This window comes from Gadus chalcogrammus, chromosome 5 (genome assembly GCF_026213295.1).
Source record: "Gadus chalcogrammus isolate NIFS_2021 chromosome 5, NIFS_Gcha_1.0, whole genome shotgun sequence".
NCBI lineage: Eukaryota > Metazoa > Chordata > Actinopteri > Gadiformes > Gadidae > Gadus > Gadus chalcogrammus.
The window spans coordinates 21,069,882-21,089,579 of NC_079416.1; the positions used below are offsets into that span (position 1 = coordinate 21,069,882).

General features: G+C 49.0%; 1 protein-coding gene across 1 annotated transcript in view; it reads right to left on the reverse strand.

Moving 5' to 3' along the window:
* Positions 1–19,698, reverse strand: part of atrn (attractin) — a 91,669-nt gene that overhangs the window by 32,726 nt on the left and 39,245 nt on the right. Inside the window, exons 16-24 of the mRNA XM_056590792.1 lie at positions 19,600–19,698; positions 19,039–19,224; positions 15,355–15,600; positions 14,714–14,851; positions 12,938–13,031; positions 11,437–11,489; positions 10,248–10,342; positions 7,169–7,247; positions 6,339–6,496 (exon numbers count right to left, since the gene is read on the reverse strand). The exon at positions 19,600–19,698 is cut by the window's right edge and continues 121 nt beyond it. Coding sequence (XP_056446767.1) covers positions 6,339–6,496; positions 7,169–7,247; positions 10,248–10,342; positions 11,437–11,489; positions 12,938–13,031; positions 14,714–14,851; positions 15,355–15,600; positions 19,039–19,224; positions 19,600–19,698 — 1,148 coding nt within the window. The remainder of the gene's footprint in view (positions 1–6,338; positions 6,497–7,168; positions 7,248–10,247; positions 10,343–11,436; positions 11,490–12,937; positions 13,032–14,713; positions 14,852–15,354; positions 15,601–19,038; positions 19,225–19,599) is intronic.

Below are 19,698 nucleotides of genomic sequence, written 5' to 3' on the forward strand. Positions count from 1 at the left end.
ATTAGTCTGGAATTTACGCTTCATTACAAAACATGTTGGAGGCGGTATCTTCTCCTCATCAGAGAGGAAAACAACCTTCTAAATTATTTTTAACACACCGGGAATTTCACGACCGGCGGGCGGCCATCTCGATTGCCATTAGTTAGGAATACTTATTTACTCAACAAATTCATCGCATACACAGTTAAACAAATCCTGGTTTCTCAGTTTAAGAGCTATGGACCATCTTCATGACGAGCTGTAAAGCTAAGACTTCAGGCGTCACGGAAGGATAACCTATCCTGGTCGAAGTCCTTAAAGGACATGTTGAGTTCAGATGAGAACGGCAACCTTAACGGATCAGATTAGATTATATCTGTTTGGACGCCATCGCTGATATTTGATCCCTTTGCCTTTCTTAGGAGACAAACTGATTTCCTAGCAATAACAGACAACCTAGCACTGTTTCTAACACACTTATTTGGAATAAAACTAACGTCATCCTAACTAAATTAGAGAAGCAACCATGACAACCAGCTGTTAGTTCTTCTTTTCATTTAGTTCAACGGCTGCATTCGTCCTCAGAGGTTCAAAATGTCCGAACCCAACACAAACCCAAGGACAGCACTGTGATCTATGAGCACAGCTTCAACAGTGCGTGTCTGACTGAGTTTATGTGCGTCAGGGGTTTGTGTGAGTATGTGTGACTGAGCATGTCCGCGTCTTTGTGTATTGCGTTCTCTCGTGCTGCGTGGGGGTGTGTATGTGTGAGAGTGCGTGCATGCGTGTGAGCGACTAGCTTAAAACATTGGAGGAGAAAGATGAGGAGAAAAATAAATAGGATGATGATGAGGAAGGTGACGAAGGGCTCATCTGAAGAATGTGACATATTTAGTGTACGCTTGTGTTTGTGTGTGCGGGTGCGTGTTATGTATGCTTGTGGTGTGCGTGCCTGCGTGGGAGTGTGTTGTGTGTGTGTGCGTGCGTGCGCGCACGCATGGTGTATGTGTGTGCCTGCATGCGAGTGCGGTGTTCGAGTGTGGATGTGCAGAAAAGTGCGAGGCTAGCTTCCTGAAAGTTCTCATATGACTTGTCATGTATTTTTTGTCAGCAGGAATGTCCGTCGGGAAAGTCCGGTCGGTTCTGAGTAGATCATGAAACCCCCGGGACAACGGCCGGGGGAGGGGGGGGGGGGGTTATCATCAGACACACGGACATGAACCCAGTGGAAGACAAGAGGAGAGAAAAACATCGCACATTGAAAGCCCCCTCACCCGCCCCCCCCCCCGGGGAGCTGGGGGATGCTAGGGGGTTAGCGTAGACGCGCCGCCTCGCTCACGCACACACACACACACACACACACACACACACACACACACGCCAGCACACCTACACCACAACTCAAACACCGGCACACACCGACACACATGGCAACACTTTCAGACAAACACAGAGAGAGAGAGAGCGAGCGAGAGCGAGACAAAGGGACCGAGAGAAAGGGACAGAGACAGAGAGGGACCGAGACATAGAGCGATGGAGAGACCGAGGGAAAGAGACCGAGACCGAGACAGAGCGAGAGACCGAGAGAAAGAGACCGAGACTGAGACAGAGCGAGAGAGAGGGACAGAGAGGGACCGAGACATTGAGCGAGAGAGAGAGACAGAGAGAGACCGAGACATAGAGCGAGAGAGAGAGAGAGAGAGACCGAGACATAGAGCGAGAGAGAGAGAGACCGAGACATAGAGCGAGAGAGAGAGACCGAGACATAGAGCGAAAGAGAGAGACCGAGACATAGAGCGAGAGAGAGAGACCGAGACATAGAGCGAGAGAGAGAGACCGAGACATAGAGCGAGAGAGAGAGAGAGACAGAGACATAGAGCGAGAGAGAGAGAGAGACCGAGACATAGAGCGAGAGAGAGAGACCGAGACAGAGCGAGAGAGCGAGAGAGAGAGAGAGACACACATACACACAAATTCAATGCCGCATGTGTTTCAACTTAACATTCCATTTTGCCCTCTCCCTCACTCTCCCTCGATGTGAAGGACATAACACCTACCAGTGCACACACACACACACACACACACCCACACAAGCCACCAAGGGCAACATATGTCCACGCTAAAAAGCAGTAAGTATGCGTGCACACACACACACACACACACACACACACACACACACACACACACACACACACACACACACACACACACACACACACACACACACACACACACACACACACACACACACACACACACACAACCACCCATACACACACACACACACACCGAGAAACGTCAAGATCAGTGAAAGCACAAGTCACGGAAAATGTTACAAAGAAAGTTGCAAAGAAAAAGTGCAGCAAGTGCCGCAGACGGAGGGAGAGCGAGCGGGCGAGAGACACCGGGTGCGAGCGGCGCGGGGACGGTACCTGGCGAGACACGGCAGAGCTCCATGAGGAGGGCAGGAAGTGAGTCGCCCGCGGCAGCAGCAGCCTGGAGGAAGGCTGGGCCTGGGGGGGGGGGGGGGGGGGAGCAGGGGAACATGCCCACCCAGGGCCCTCCTCGCTGGGGGAAGAGGGGCAGGGGAGGGTCTGGAGGTACCCCTTCTAGCAGCGTCCCGCTTCTACCACTGTCTGGTGACAGTCCATCTGTCAGCGTACTGTCTGTCTGTCTGTCTTTATGTCTACTGTCTGTCTGTCTGATTAGTCTGCCTGATTACAGTCTGTCCGTCTGTTAAGTTTGTCTGTCTGATTAGTTGCTATAGTTCTGTCTTTCTACAGTAGCCATCTGTGTCTACAGTAGTCGTCTTTCTGTCTACAGTAGCCGTATTTCAGTCTGTCTACAGTATCTGTCTTCAGTATCTGTCTCTGTCTACAGTATCTGTCTTTCTGTCTACAGTAGCTGTCTTTCTGTCTACAGTATCTGTCTTCAGTATCTGTCTCTGTCTTCAGTATCTGTCTCTGTCTACAGTAGCTGTCTTTCTGTCTACAGTATCTGTCTTTCTGTCTACAGTAGCCGTCTTTCTGTCTACAGTACCCGTCTTTCAGTCCGTCTACAGTATCAGTCTTTCTGTCTACAGAAGCCGTCTTTCTGTCTACAGTAGCCATCTTTCTGTCTACAGTATAGCCGTCTTTCTGTCTACAGTAGCCGTCTTTCTGTCTACAGTAGCTGTCTTTCAGTCCGTCTACAGTATCAGTCTTTCTGCCTACAGTAGCCGTCTTTCAGTCCGTCTACAGTATCAGTCTTTCTGTCTACAGTAGCCGTCTTTCAGTCCGTCTACAGTATCTGTCTTTCTGTCTACAGTAGCCGTCTTTCAGTCCGTCTACAGTATCTGTCTTTCTGTCTACAGTATCTATATCTGTATTTCTAGCTGCCTGTCATGCTGGGAAACGATCTAAACGTCGGTTACAAATATTCCCAGCCCAACACACGGTTTGTTTCTGGAAAGCGGAGTGAGGGAGGGGAGGAGGGGGATTGTGGCTAGCAGTGGTACCGGGGGCTGCCACAGACACCCCAGATTGAGTCCACCAGACGGAGGCTATCTGCGGTGTTTATACTATCAAGACGTCAAGCCTCCCCGGTCTGGCTGGGTCAGAACGTTCCAGAACCCAGGGCCAGGAACCACGGGGGGGAACCGAACTACAGAACAGAACCGAACAGAAGGGAACTGAAATACAGGCAAAGAAGGGCGGGACAGGACCAAGAAGACACAAAACACAGATCGAGAATGTTGCCAGACAGAGAGACTGAGACAGAAAGAGATTGACAGAGTGACAGAGAGAGAGACAGAGTGACGGAGTGACAGAGAGACAGAGAGACAGAGAGACAGAGAGACAGAGAGACAGAGAGACAGAGAGACAGAGAGACAGAGAGACAGAGTGACAGAGAGACAGAGAGACAGAGAGACAGAGAGACAGAGTGACAGAGAGACAGAGTGAGAGAGAGAGAGAGAGAGAGAGAGAGAGAGAGAGAGAGAGAGAGAGAGAGAGAGAGACGGATACAGAGTGAGAAAGACACAGAGAGAGACCCCGAGAGACAGAGACGGCGACAGCTAAACCCTCCCCTGATAAACTGAGACAGCAGGACTGATGCTAACGCTAAACTATGTGGCATTGCTAATCTCTGCACCCACTTACCTTGGAGGGAATCCACTTCGTATGCTAATGTAGCAATTAGCAATAGCCAACGCTTCCCAATACCGCCAGACATGACGCAGAGACGTGAGGCTAGAGACTCACTCGAGCATACTCTCCAACACACACTCACATACCAACTCTTACATAAACCTACACACACAGCCTCATACCTTTGCGTGCACACACACACACACACACACACACACACACACACACACACACACACACACACACACACACACACACACACACACACACACACACACACACACACACACACACACACACACACACACACAGGGTAGGCTGTGGTTCGACGGTGTAAACAGGCAGCACATTTCTAAAGGTCCATTCAGGACTCCTGGCCCAGAACCCGGCCCCCAGAACCCTGGGAGGCCCCGCTTCCTGCCCGGGGAGCGGGGCCACGGAATACCTCCGGTGGGCATGGAGTCTCCTCGCTGTCCAACCTGCCCTTTAGCGTGTGTGTGCGTGTGCGTGTGTGTGTAGGTATGTCTGAGTGCATGTTGCTGCATGGTTGAGTGTGGCATGTGTGCGTCTGTGTGCGTGCGCGCACGTGTGTCATGATATGTGTGTGTGTGTGTTGGTGCATGTGTGTGTGTTGGTGTGCAGTGCATGTGTGTGTGTGTGTGTGTGTGTGCAGGTATGTCCAAATGCATGTGTGTTGGTGCATGTTGCCATGCTTGTGTGTGTGTTGAGCTGCGTGCGTGTGTGTGTAGGCGTGGGCGTGGCTAAACCCCTCTGAAAGGGTGCGACGGGGCACCTTCAGTTTCACCATTCATCTCGTCGCCGCGGTACACAATCGCTGCTCTGCTGGTCACCACGGCGATTACACACACAAAAACACACAGACACACACACGTTACGGCTACCGAACATGCCGCGTCGCACCTCACGAGACCCGACCAGGAGTGCGATACCGGCCACAAAGAACACACTTTGAACGCAAAGTATTTGACGCGGAGAGAGGAAAAATCTCGGAGCGAACAAACGACCGAGCGAAGGGGGAAAACCTGGTGAATCAAATGATGAATAACACAGCGAGGGGAACACATCCGCTGGATTCTGCAGCACTTAGCTCAGCGTGGAGCCAGACATCGACCCCACCATCGATTGTTCTCAGCCCGGCAGCTGAGCTGGCTCTGAGGCAGTGCTGGCTCTGAGGCCGTGCATCGTCTGAGGCTGTGCATCGTCTGAGGCCGTGCATTGTCTGAGGCTACTGGGTGTGGAGCCCCTGCAGCTCATGTTACCATGTGGGGGGGGCGGGCCGTGTCGACGGAAGAGAACGCACTTCCTATGTTGCCGAGTTAGAACCTGGAGTTGGGTATTCCACTTATTGAATGGCGACGTTGACCTTTGACCTCTGGTGGTCCAAAACGGTTTCACCTTGGTGAAAATGCCTCTTAACCTTCTTAAGGTCCACCGTGGGATTAACCTTTGACCTCTGTGAGGTGAACAAAATGTTAACCTCTGGTGGTCAAATGCAATGTTTTTTGTTATCCTTTTTATTTTGATTTGTTCGCCTGCTTCAACATTCTGTTCGCCCGAGAGGGATAATTTTTGTAATTTTAAAATTATTTAATTTATCTTCAGTGTGTATTGGCCAATCAGATTTGTCTTAACATGATTGCGATTTAGCCTACGCATAGCATGCACACAAACTCACAGCCAGACACAAGAACTCAGAGTTCAAGAGCAGCTTTTTCTTTAATGACAAAGAAAAGAAAACTGAACCCTATTTTTTAAATACTTCCATATTGTGTTGTAATGCAAGCTGCATTGATTATTGTATTGGTCATAGAAAGTCATATTTGTGACAAAAGCTTTTTCTCTAATAAATATTAGATAAGTTAATTCATTTGTTGATGTCTTTAATGATCATCACAAAAGTAGGAAGTGATTAGCACACTCAGATGTATGTATATCTTTCTTTGAAAATCATGCATGGAAATATACATACAATTGTTGCATCGAGATGCATCGATAATCGCTTTAGAATCGAATCGTTGACCTCATAGTCGGAATCTAGTCGAATCGTGAGGTACCAAGAGAAACCCAACCGTGGTCAACAGTGAGTTAACCTTTGACCTCTGACGGTAAAACGCATTAGACCCTCGGTCTTCTCCAGGTCCACAGTGAGTTGACCTTTGACCCTCCGGGGGGACCAGAGTGATTTTCTGGGGACTTGGAGCTGGCGCTCACCTGTATCTTGATGGGCCAGGTGAAGTTGGTGACGTAGACGAAGAAGGTGATGTTGGGGTTGTTGCGGAAGTCAAAGTTCTCGTTGGAGAAGCTCTCCTTGAACTCCTTGATGTTGATCCGGTTGACGATGGGGATCTCCTCCCCACTCTGGGTCCCAGCTGGGGGGGGGGAGGGGAGAGGAGGAGGAAGAGGAAAGGGGGGATGAGGGGGAGGAGGAAGAGGAAAGAGAGGAGGAGGAGGAGGAGGGAGGAGGGAGGAGGAAAGAGAGAAGGAGGAGGAAAGGGAGGAGGAGGAAAGAGAGGAGGAAGAGGAGGAAAGAGAGGAGGAGGAGAGAGAGGAGGAGGAGAGAGAGGAGGAGGAGGAGGAGGAGGAGGAGGAGGAGGAGGAGGAGGAGGAGGAGGACAGAGAAGAGGAGGAGGAGGAAAGAGTGGAGGGGGAGGAAAGAGGAGCGAGGAAGAGGAGGAGGTAAGAGAGAGGGAGGGTGAAAGGGAGGAAGAGGAGAGAGGAGGAGGAGGAAAGAGGAAGAGGAAAGAGAGGAAGAGGAGAGAGAGGAGGGAGGAGGAAGGAGGAGTGAGGAAAGGGAAGAGGTAGGAGGAGGAGGAGGAGGAAAGAGAGGCATGAGGATGGAGGGAGTAGAGTGAAGGCAAAAGAAAGGAAAGGAAGTTGGTGACCAAATTACCAAAACTTTTTTCGCTTTCAGAAGTTAAATTAGAATTCCAGGTCAAATAAATTGCCCCTCCGTGTTAAGAAGACGGCTGAATTGCGGCGCTATCTTTAAACGACTCTCTAACTGCCTGGCCATGTCGGGGGTGGACCTGGGACTGCCTCACCTGTGAAGCTGGTGGCCCAGGTGATGTTCAGGTTGAAGTTCTTGGAAGCGTTGATGAACATGTCCAGGTCGCGGTTCGGCTGATGGAAGGAGAAGATCGGGCATCATCATCATGATCATCATCATCATCATCACCATCACATTGTCTCAGCATTTGGCTGAGATTGTTTTGTTGTCATGTTATTTTGGACTATGACATTTTAGAGCCAAATCCCTCCAGCCCACTAACCTTCATCCCCACGCCCACCTTGTTGTATATGTTGAGGTGCATCAGTGCTAATGTTTAATAAACTAATGATGGTAAACATCAATTCAAGATACGGTGGATATCTGGTGAGCACTAGCTCTACAGAAGACTGCTGATCTCCTGAAGCCCATCTGTAGCCTTGGGCCCCTCAGACCAACAGGTTGGGCCCCCTGGCTCATAAGACACTAGAGAGGGATCTAGACCAAGAGCTATCTTTCCGACTGTCTCCATGACAACCCATTAAAAAAGGCACCTAACGGAGATGAAAGTTTTAAATATATAATTTAAAAAGCGAAGCTGGGGATTTATAGCGTGCCAGCACCGGCGGCTTAAGAAGCAACTGCTCAAGAGCTTCTGTTGTTTGTTGTCGACATGTATCATCTTGAAGTAAGCCAGTCCAACACAAAAAAAAAAGACAGGGGAAAATGTGAATTTGAGCGGGGCCCAAAGAGTGGAACTAATTCTGCTGTAAATACCACACACCGGCTTAGCAGAGCCGCCAAAAAAGCCCGCCGAAAAAAGCCCAACTGACGAGCTAAAGCAAATTCGGACGGCTAATTGTGGCTGGATAAGATATCGCTGAATGTTAGTGAAACACAACACTCTGTTAATGACTTTCTTCAAAATAATTCATTCTCTGTCAGCTGAACGGAGAGAGGCACCCTTTTAAATATTAATGAAATGCTAATTAGGCAGTTGGTTTGAAGCTAGCAAGTGCACTTCATTGGCAGTCAAATCATCGCAGGAAGGCAATTATAAATGATTCATTATCACTGTTTACAACTCAAAGTGCAAATAGCTGTGAACCGGACCGACTATCAAATACACCCTCTCTGGAGTTTTACCATGCCGTTAGCGGAGAGCGTTCGAGCAGCTAGCAGCCGTTGTGCTTGTAGCGCCTTCTGGAAAACCGACCCCCAAAGAAAATAAATACATTGACAAACTCGCCGCGGATCTGAGGGGGGGCTTTGCATTTCTCTGGTGGTCTCCAGAACCTTACTCCATTGCCTGTAGCCCACACCGAGTGTGGCTCACAAAGGACTGCCAGCAAATTAAATTATTGTTTTTTTTATTCTCTTAACCCACTGCCGGGTCTTGAGCGAGTTTTAACCTAGGGGCGCAACCACTAATTACATAACTCAACTTATCTTCCAATGGCTTTTAATAGTTTAATACTATGGTTTAAAATATTTAAGGGAGGGGAATGTTTAATGTAAAAATTAAGCGCTTCCTCCGTAAGTATCTGCTTAGCTTTCCTTTAACGTCGATGCCGCGGCGCCCGGTCTTTTTGTATTCATGTATTCTTAACACCGTTTAGATGTTTCCGGCAGACTTTAACGTCCTGCTTCGGGAGTATTTGCAGCGGGTAAGTGATCCTTCATTTAATCCTTGTACCAGATGGGAGGGGGCCGTTTTCCCTTCTTTGTGCTGACAACTCCTGGGTCTGGTATTAAAGGTCTCTTTATTACCACCTGGTGTGACTGCTGATTGGACCGGACCAACATTGGACCATACCAACTGGTCTGCTGATTCGTCCATCGTAGGTCAGGTTGGACCCCCTGGCATGATGGCTCTTATGAAACCAACACAACTGAGCTGTGTTCGAAATCGCTCCCTATACACTCACTCACTATTCCCTACATAGTGTCCACGATATAGTGCACTATATAGGGAACGAACAAACGAGAATTCGGACACTATGCTGAACATTTCTAAACGGAATTTGTGTGACGTAGACAGATGCGCCCACATCATGTAAACAAACCGGGCACTCACGAGGAAAGCTGGAGGTTGTATTGATGTTGAATGTTACATTTCCTTGTTCAAGTTTTTTTTAATTAATTTTGAATGTTAAATATTCTATGTTAAATCCCAACTAAATTGTTGACATTTCTAAATAATTCCCAAATAATTCCCAAATAAAATGTCAACAAATAAATTGTTGACATTTCTAAACTGAAGCCCGAGACTTTTCGCGGTTACTCAGCTTCTTCTTCTCCGGAAAAACACGACCGCATTGCATTGTGATATACGGGAGTAACATGTAGGGTACATCGTATGTACACTCAAATTTTGGGTATTTTAAGTGCACTATATAGTGCATGAAATTAACCACTGAGAATTCGAACACCACTACAAAATGGCGAGCACCCTATATAGTGCACTATATCCGTGATAGGGAACGATTTCGAACACCTTGGTGTTGTGCAATGTTGAGGAACTTATTAATATTAAATATAAATTCACATCTTTTATAATGTAGCCCTTGAAGCAGTATGCTGGTTATGTACTTGCATGATTCTGTGAGGTTGTACCTTCATTGTCGAACACACTTTGTTTGTGGCTTCGGACAACAGGATATTCAAAATTTAACGTATACTGGTAGAAGAAAGAACACAACTAAAGAGAATATTTTTTGTAAAGTTTGAACATAGTTTCCAACAGTGAGTTGGAAACTGTCTGCTGCCGGTATTCCAGTATTATGGGATTGTGTGCGCCTCTGCTTCCGTGAGCCAGCTGTTTTGAGTGTCTCCTCGTTATGTAACCTCGTTAAGGTCATAACGAGCTCCAAACTCGTTACACCCGTTGCAGCCGGTGTGGAGTTAATGCGCTGGCTAATTTCATAAGCGTGACCGTTATTATATTAGCATAATCGTTATGTTTTTTTTCCTCCATTATAATATTTCTTCCCGGGCATTAATGCTAATAGAGCTAGCGCCGCGCAGTCCATCCTCGGCGTTGGAGGAGTGCGGGGGGGGGGGGGGGGTTCCGCTAAACCGGCTTAGCCCAGAAAAAAGAAAGAAAGAGGAAGGAAAAGTTCTCCGTGACCCACCTCCTCCGGCGTGGCCACGAAGTTGATGGCGATGTAGTAGCGGTCGTCCTCCTGGGATAGGCTGAAGGTGAACTGGTAATCGATGAGCAGCGTGTCTATTGGACGCCGCGGGGCGGAGGGGGCGGGGTTAGAGGGGAGGGGGAGGGGCGGGAGGGGAAGGAGCATCGGTCAGTGATTGAAGGAAAGCTTTTTCCCTTTCCTCTTCCCGAGCGGGGAGTGAACCGCAGTCCCTCTAGCCGGCAGAACACAATGGAACGGAAACCGATACAATAGAACCATACTGAATAGAACGGATCCAAACATAATAAAACCAAACGTCAGAATAGAACCAAATAGAATAGAGGAGAACCAAACACAGCAAGAGTAGAGCCATATAGAGTCGGGTATAGACTAGGGTTGCCGCGGTATACGGTATTACCGGTGTTGAGGCCAACACCGATTACTCGGTGTTGCAATACCGAGTTATTTTTTACTTTAGGCATATTTGATAAAAAAAAAAAGTTTGGCAGTTTCTCTTTGCACCGTTTTATTTCTGATGCGTTTTTTTCATAAAAAAAATACTATACAAACCTAATAGATAAGCTACCTAATAAAGCGTTGGAACAAGCAAGACCGGTAACCATAGCAACGCCGGTAAACAAACCCCGCGAAGCCCAATCCCTATGAGAGCTCCCCGCGCTACGGCCATCCGGAGGCGCACAGAGCTTTTGGCCGTGATATTACAATTATATTGTACTATTATATACAGAACGTTATAAGTCGCTGTCACCGAGAATTGGCGCACTGCCAGACGCTGACGCAGAGGAGAAGATGGCGGTTGACCTAGTTTAGAAGTTTATACTCGGTAATACCGGTGTTGACACGAGTGTATTACTCGGTGTGAAAAAGTCCACACCGCGGAAACCCTAGTTATAGACAAATAGAGTAGAGTAGAGATGCATGGAGAAGAATGTAAACCAATAGAGTAAAATAGAACCGGGTAGAGCAGAGGCAATACGAGAAGAGTGGAACCAAATAGAGAAGAGTCAAATCGTGGAGAGTAGAGACGAATAGAGTAGAGTGTAAACAGATAGAGCCCAGCCGAGCCCGCCAAATAAAATAAACCTCTAAAAGGTGAGGGCCACACAGGTGACACGGGACCGCCCACAGCCCCACCCCGCTGGAACAGGGGGCCCGGAGTGCCACTTACAGTAGCAGGTTCCTTTCAGAGGGTTGCCTTGGTAACGGTTCTCCACTTCACACCTGTTGGAAGAGAGAGCGAGAGAGAGCGAGCGAGAGACGGAGACAGAGAGAGAGACAGACAGACAGACAGAGAGAGAGAGAGAGAGCCAGAGACGGAGACAGAGACAGAGAGAGACAGACACAGAGATAGAGAGCGAGACAGAGACAGAAACAGAGGGACAGAGAGAGAGAAAGAGAAAGAGAGAGAGAGAGACAGAGACAGAAACAGAGGGACAGAGAGAGAGAAAGAGAGACAGAGAGAGACAGAGAGAGACAGAGACAGAGAGAGAGACAGAGGCAGAGAGAGAACATTTGTCAGCATGGACAGCACATCCTAATGTTTTGCTTATAGTACAGTCTGAAAAATATTTTTTAATTCGTGCTGAACAGGATGTCAGCCATGTAGCCGCCGGCGACTCAACATTAAAACAAGAATTAGGCGTTGTGACGGCTGACACGGCACTAACCAAACCACACAGCGGAGAACACGGCCGCTAATGACGCATTTGTAGATTAGCCAGCGCATATTATTGAGCGGGTAAAGAAGTTGAAAAAAAGAGAAGAAAAAAAAATGACCCAAAATAATGAAATAGCTTGCAAACACGTTCCACAGCGGGATAAAACAAACGCTATAAAACACTAGGGGCTTATTCAGCACATATTTTCCAGCTAGCAAAATTGACCGTGGTTCAACAGAACACAGAAGAACAAGCTTCCGAATATCCATTAGCTAACGATGCTTAACGGCAGCCAAAACACAGGAAGAGCACACTCTACACAGACCAGAGGAATCTATAGCATAAGATACTGATAAGGTCGTGTTGTAGGAAGACGAGAGAGGAAACTGCAGTAGTCCAGTTTCAGTATAATACAGTTTAATACGGTTCACAGAAGAGGGTTTGAGGACAAGATGGCTGTTAAGAGAGAGACTAGTCGTAAGACCACAGTAGTAACGTCGGAAGACAAGATGGATGTTAAGAGAGATGAGTATGAAGTACAAAGTAGCAATGTTTAAATACAAGACGGCGGGTAAGAGAGACTAGTATAAAGTACAAAATAGTAATGTTTAAATACAAGACGGCGTTTAAGAGAGACTACTATAGAGTACACTGTTCTGTTATGAAGACAATATGGCGGCTAAGAGAGACTAGTATAAAGTAAAAAACAGTAATGTTTGAATACAAGATGGCGGTTAAGAGAGTACACTGTTCTGTTATGAAGACAAGATGGCGGTAAAGAGAGACCAGTATAAAGAACGCAGTGGTAACGTATGAAGACAAGATGGCGGTAAAGAGAGACCAGTATAAAGAACGCAGTGGTAACGTATGAAGACAAGATGGCGGTAAAGAGAGACCAGTATAAAGAACGCAGTGGTAACGTATGAAGACAAGATGGCGGTAAAGAGAGACCAGTATAAAGAACGCAGTGGTAACGTATGAAGACAAGATGGCGGCGGAGAGAGAACTCACAGGTGGCAGCGGTCTCCCTTGATGCCTTTGGTGGTGCAGTAACACTTTCCGTTGGTGGGGTTACACATGCCAGCGTGGCCGTTACACCGGCACGCTGGAACACAGAATACACACGCTGTCATGTTAAAAACATGTTAAGCTCCAACACATAATACGCACGGCGTCCTGTAAAAATATGTTATGCTGGAACACATAATACACACGGTGTCATGTTAAAAACATGTGCAGGAATATAGAATAAATATCATCGATACATACAAGAAACCGTCGGTGTAGAATTGCAGTACAATGTTCTTATTAAAATATTTTTTGCTGTTGTGACTGTGCGTGATGCGGTTGAACCCTGTTAAGGAGAGAATAAAGTGCAACATCCATCTCTCTGGCCATCAGTCCATGTGCTTGCCAACGTCCAAATAACATCACTAAGACTCCAGGTCAGGTCAACACTTTACGCCATGCGTTGCTTCGTTCCAACGGGACAGCAAATCATACTCCATCATGTGATAAAGTGATATCATACTTTGCAGACTGTCACAAGAAATTCCCACCCCTACTTCCATATTCTACCCACCAGGTTTAGCTAATGAGTCTAGAGAGTTACCGGCAGATGCTATCAGTGCGTCGGTGAAAAAGAATAACTAACCTGCCCGTCAATCATAAAAACACAAAACACACCGGCCACCGCCGCCAGGCGTCCACTGACAGCCAGAGATGTAAATTTAGATCGCAAATCCTCTGCGAACCGTTTTCATCTGATTAGCCCTTAGCAACGCCGGCTAATGCGCCCGGTTCCCCAACGCAATTTTCAAATAAACGTCATTTCACATCCCATCAGCCCCGGCGGCTGATTGATGGGCTGGTGGATCGCGAGTCGAGATTCATTTCACGGGAGATCTTTACAGGTCGGCCTCTACCCCCCCCCCCCCCCCCCCAGGAGTCCGGCGCGGCGGCGGTGGGATCAGAAGGCGCTGGACTAGGGCTGGTTAGGGGGTCCAGTCCCTCCCTTAGCCCCCATTTATGTATACTAGTGGAAGAGGTAGCATGCTAACCACTAGCATAACTAGCACGCTCACTATGCCAACAAGCATGCTAACTAGCATGCTCACTATGCTAACTAGCATGCTAACTAGCATGCTAACTAAAATGCTAACGAGCATGCTAACTAGCATGCTAACGAGCGGACCCGCGGGCGAAGCCAGCTGGTGTAGGAGGGGTCTGACAGACGTAGCGTCGGTCGGGGCTGACGGTTAATCGGGAATGTGGTGGTGGGGGGGGGGGGGGGTACGTCTCAGGAAGAGATCAGAGCCTGGAGGTGCGTTCCGGAGTTCAGGAACGGAGGAGGAGCAGAGGATGAGATATACCGAGCTGAACCGACTTATTAAAGCTCCCATGACATGCCACCAGGTGTGAGTGTGATTCGCCATTCACAAGACGTTGGTCTCTTGTGACATCACAAGTGGACGTGTCCACCTAGATGTGTGACGGATAGATGAGCAACAGTCCAGCGGGTCTTCCTCGTCTTGCTCCTCTCTCTCTCCCCCCTCCTCCCTCCCCATCCCTCCGCCTCTTTCCCCTTCGTCGTCTTGCCCCTCTCTCTCCTGAGTGAATTCAGGATCGGTGAACTCATGTTATCAAGGAGCAGGTAGGGGTCAGGGGTCATCCTGCCCTAAGACTGCGGGCATCGAACCCCGTGCCTTTCAGTGGGAGTCAAAGCCTCAGCACCACACTACCCGACCCCGCTCCTGATTGGTCGATTTATCAAAGGGGGGTACTCACGCTGGCAGCTTCCGCCGTTGGTGGGTTCGCCGAAGAAGCCGAAGACGCAGCTCTCGCAGTGGCTTCCGGTGGTGAGGTCCTCGCACTTCTCACACACACTCTGGTTCACACACTGGCTGTGGCCGTTGCACTGGCACGCTGTAACACACGCGCAAGCACACGCACTGCATCATTGGAAACCGACGGCTGATGCACTAGCAGACATCAGTGTCTCATTTTATCTAATCTGGGTTAAGACATCAGTAGCTGTGACGTTATATAGCTTGAAAAAAGTTTGCACATTGTTGATAAAAATATAATGACTTCAAAGGCAAATGTCACGATGCTGAATGATACCATGTGGTGATATATATATATATATATATATATATATACATATACATATTGCAATTCATAGATTAGGTCATCAGAAATCAAGATTATTACATAATTTGCCCTGATGAAATGTGATAAAAAGTTCAATGGAAAATATAATTACATTGCATAACGTCATGCAGGTCATAACGTGATTAACGTATATTGTTATCATCGTTTGTTATAAAGTAATAGCATGTGACCATGACATGAAGCGATACGATTGGACGGGCGATGAGATGGAAGGATCTGATTGGACAGGCGAGGAGAACCAGTGAGGGCCGTACCTGGGCAGTGGACGAAGGACCAGTTGTACTTGGCCTGGCCGGGGCACATGCTGGCGTTGAGCGCCACCTGCAGGCCGGGCGCCATGCCGGGCAGGCTGGAGGGGGCGGGCACCTCCGTCTGGAAGGGCCCCCGGTAGGAGCCCTCCATGCACTGGCCCTTGCCCGTGTTGCTGGGGTCGGTGCACCAGCCGCAGCCCGGCTGATCCATGCACTGGGAGCAGGTCCCGTACCCTGAGCAGTTCTCCGCTGGGGGGGGGGGGGGGGGGGGGGGGGGGGGGCAGAGGGTCAGTCGGGGACGCTGGGGGGGGGACGCTCGCTGGGAAGGGGGGTTTTAGTTGGGGAAACAGAAAATCTCTGGGGACCGTTGAGATGAAACATAGTCCCTCCTTCCCCCCCCGCCTGCATCTCCCTCAGGGATTTATTAATTGAAAGCTCATTGTGGCCGGATGGAATGATTGGCCGGGATTAGGACAGGCCTGCCACTCGTATTTCTGAATGGGTTTAACCGGGAAATTGATTTATTGGTTGATTCGGTCGAGATGTAAAAAATTATTGAAAAACCAGGCAAAAAATGTCTTCAATGTATTGCCGACCTGTGCGTAAATCAAGTGTTATGTTACGATTTTTAATTTGCAGTTCTTTGAGATCCTATTTTTGATTTGATAACGTTCCAAGTCTCATTGGAAAAATAAGCAATTTGGAACACTAAATCTAATATAATCAGGGGCTGGGTCAGTGATTAGTTGAATCATCACAAGTAATAATAATAATAAAAATCATAATTTTTTAGCGCTTTTCTAAATACTCAAAGACGCTTAACAAACAAGAAAGGAGTAGAGACACTCAAACAAAAGGGAAAAAATAAACAGCACCACAACAACAGGCAACACATTAAGAGAGCGGGAGAGAGGGGCAGATGGCGGAGGATGATTTGTCAAACGTTGTAGGTGGTCCTGAAGAGATAGGTTTTAAGTTGACTATTGAATGAACAGAGTGTATCAGAGTTTCGGATGGCCAGAGGGAGGGAGTTCCAGAGGGTAGGGGCGGCGATGGCGAAGGCTCTGTCCCCCAGGGTGCGATACGTGGTCTCGGTGAGGTAGGCCACAATAACAGCACACCTCAGGTCTGATCCACACTGTTGCTATCGTGGTGTTGGTTAAGCTGTGGTTCAGTCTTGACTCTTGACTAACTTAAAGGGTACGCGTTTACCCGGCAGGTGTGACGTTCTCCGCTACAAGCCATTTCCAAAGCAGTTTCACGGCTTCAATGACATCACGAGTGGGCATGTTCCCCCAGCTGGAGGCTTGACGATCAGGGGCCCGTTAGAAAATATACGTTTCCCTGCGAAACTGATCCAGAAAATGAAAAAAAAGTAATGGTCGTTTTCATGAGATGGTTTAAACTGAATTAACGAGAGTTGATTAAAATGGCGATCTTCCAGGCTAGTGAACCAAGCAATCACCCTGGCGTAGCTACGGCGGTGTCGTCAACCAATCACCCTCCTCCGGATGTTTTAATGTAGTCCGAGCGCACGCCTTCACGTTTACATTAAACTCGTTAGCTACCCCTATCATTCACCGCAAGGCATTTCTAGAGAAACCGTGTGCGCTTGTTTTTTTTAAGATTTGTGTGTTTGAGTAACACAACATGTCACAGACATCCCAAGGGGCCAGTTGGGAAATTAATTTCTCCGGCGTTGGGTGTAAAGGCCACAGTCACGGATAAGAGATTAGCCTATACGTTCCCCCCAACCCCCGGGGAGACATCGCAACCTTATGTTTGGCCCTTAACGACTTGCACCTAATTAACTCACGGACGACGAAACCTAATTAATAGAGCCGTCATGGCAACGAAGGGCAGGGGCCCGGACTTTATGTGGGCTGCTAAATAATGTTGCGCATGACCTCGGTCGACGCAGGTCTTATCGTAAAATTACAGAGCTGAAGGCGAGCCGTAATACGCTTTACACGCAGAGCAAGGCTGGCCGTAGTACGCTTTACACACAGAACAACACTGGGTTAAGTTAAGGTTTAGAGGCAGAACAACGCTGGTATAAGTTAAGGTTTAGAGGCAGAACAAGGCTGGGTTAAGTTAAGGTTTAGAGGGACGAACAACGCTGGGTTAAGTTAAGGCTTAGAGGGAGAACAACGCTGGTATAAGTTAAGGTTTAGAGGCAGAACAAGGCTGGGTTAAGTTAAGGTTTAGAGGGACGAACAACACTGGGTTAAGTTAAGGTTTAGAGACAGAATCATTCTTTATTGGAGACCGATCCGTGAGGTTAAAACGATGTTAAGCGAGCCAGAACCGGGCTTGCTTTAGAGACGGACTGCGATGTCTGGACCTGTTTTGTTGTGCTGCTGGAGCCAGCGGAGGATAACTGATTGACTGGAGGATTTATCGACCGCTGCCGCCCGTTCTAAAGCCCAGAACAAATACACGGAACAATCGCCCACTGACACAAAGTTGTACAAATGTAGCCCACTTGGTTAGCGACATCCTGCTTTATCAGCTATATAGCATCGGTTTGTGGCCTGATTTGAGTGAAGCTGCACCTGAATCTGAATCAAACAGCGAGGATGAGCGGGAGATCACAAAGGAAGGCAACACCGTGTGTGTCGCATGCGAATCGGTGTTTGTTTAGATGACTAAATCAGAACTCTATCTTCTTGTTGGTTCAATGAATGGATAATGAGTGGCTGCCCCTTTCAGAGCTCGATAACAACCCGGGCGGCCATTGTGCCTCAAAGGCTCCATCACCTTTGTTTGCTGATTGGCTGAGCCGGGAGTTTGGATCCTCCACCGCCGATAACGCTCCATCAATTGCCGCTTAGTATTTGGGTCCACTCGGAAACCCGCTCATTTGAGCGCCATCGCTTACATCCCCTTTATTTATCTTTCACTCGTCTCTCTCCTGAATGGTAATTTATCCCCCCCCCCCCCGTCGTCGTCTTTTCATACAACACCCGCTCATAGAAATGTAGAGCGAGACGGAGACAGAGATGGATATGGAGAGGAGACGAGGGATGGAGAGGGAGACAGAGAGAGAGAGACAGAAAGAGAGAGAGCAAGTGATGAAGGGGATGGTGAGAGAGGGGAAGAGAAGGGGAATTGAGGGAGAAGAAATGAGAGAAGGTGGAGTGGAGGGAAAGAGAAGAAGGACGAGAGCGAGCACGGGCAAGAGAGTGAGAGCGAGAAAGCGAGAGACAGAGACGGAGAAAGAGAGAGGGAGTGAGAGCCAGAGCCAGACGGGGCTTGAGATAGAGGTGGGAGAAAAAGAGCAGTGGAGGAGGCAATGAGAGAGCGATGAGACGGAGAGAGAGGTAGCAGAAAAGGGAAACGGGGAGAAGAGAGGGAGAGTGTGGCTGCAGAGGGAGAGGGAGCGAGAGACGGAAGAAGAGAGGGATGGGGAGGAAGTGAGAGAGCGGGATGGTTAGGGTCGAGGAACGAGGAGGATGGGGGAGGAGGAGCAGGGAGGAAGAGGAGGAGAACTAGGAGGAGGAGGAGGAGGAGCAGGGAGGAAGAGGAGGAGAACTAGGAGGAGGAGGAGCAGGGAGGAAGAGGAGGAGGAGAACTAGGAGGAGGAGGAGCAGGGAGGAAGAGGAGGAGAACTAGGAGGAGGCGGAGGAGGAGGAGAACTAGGCAGAGGAGGAGGAGCGGGCGCAGGGCGGCGGAGGCGGGACTCACGTGGGCAGGTGCTCAGGGTGTACCACTCCATGCACTGGCCGAAGGGGAAGGAGGCGACGTAGGCGTTGGAGTCCACACACTGCTTCATGTTGCTGCACCACATGCACTCCGAGCTGCTGATGGTGCACTCGTTGCAGTTGGTGCGCATGGCGCACGGCGTGCGGCACGGCTTGGCGCTGTGGTTGGCTGAGGAGGGCGGCGAGGGGAGGGGGTTTCAGGGACAGGAAGTGAGAAACCGAGCGGCGCTGAGGGAGAGTTTACTTTTGTAAGGAGGGGGGGGGGGGCGAGAGGACATCACCGACGACGTGACGTTGACGTCACCGTGACAACACCGTGACACCACCGTGACAACACCGTTGACGTCACCATGACGTCGACATCACGTAACGAAAGGCAGGAACGGGGACAACACGGTCACTTCCTTTCGTCGATCCACCCAAATTAAAGCTGGCCTATCATAGACCTTTATTCAGCCGGCGGCCATATTGGTTAGCCGGGTAGGGGAACAACCTTCTAGAAGGTGGCCTTACCGGGGGAGGGGGGGGGGGGGGTTGGCCTTACCGGGGCGCTCGCACAGGCTGCCGTTGACGGGGTTGATGCAGCTCTGGGCGCGCAGGCCGCTAGCCGCCGGCTCCGCCAGGTAGCCGCAGAAGCCGGCGT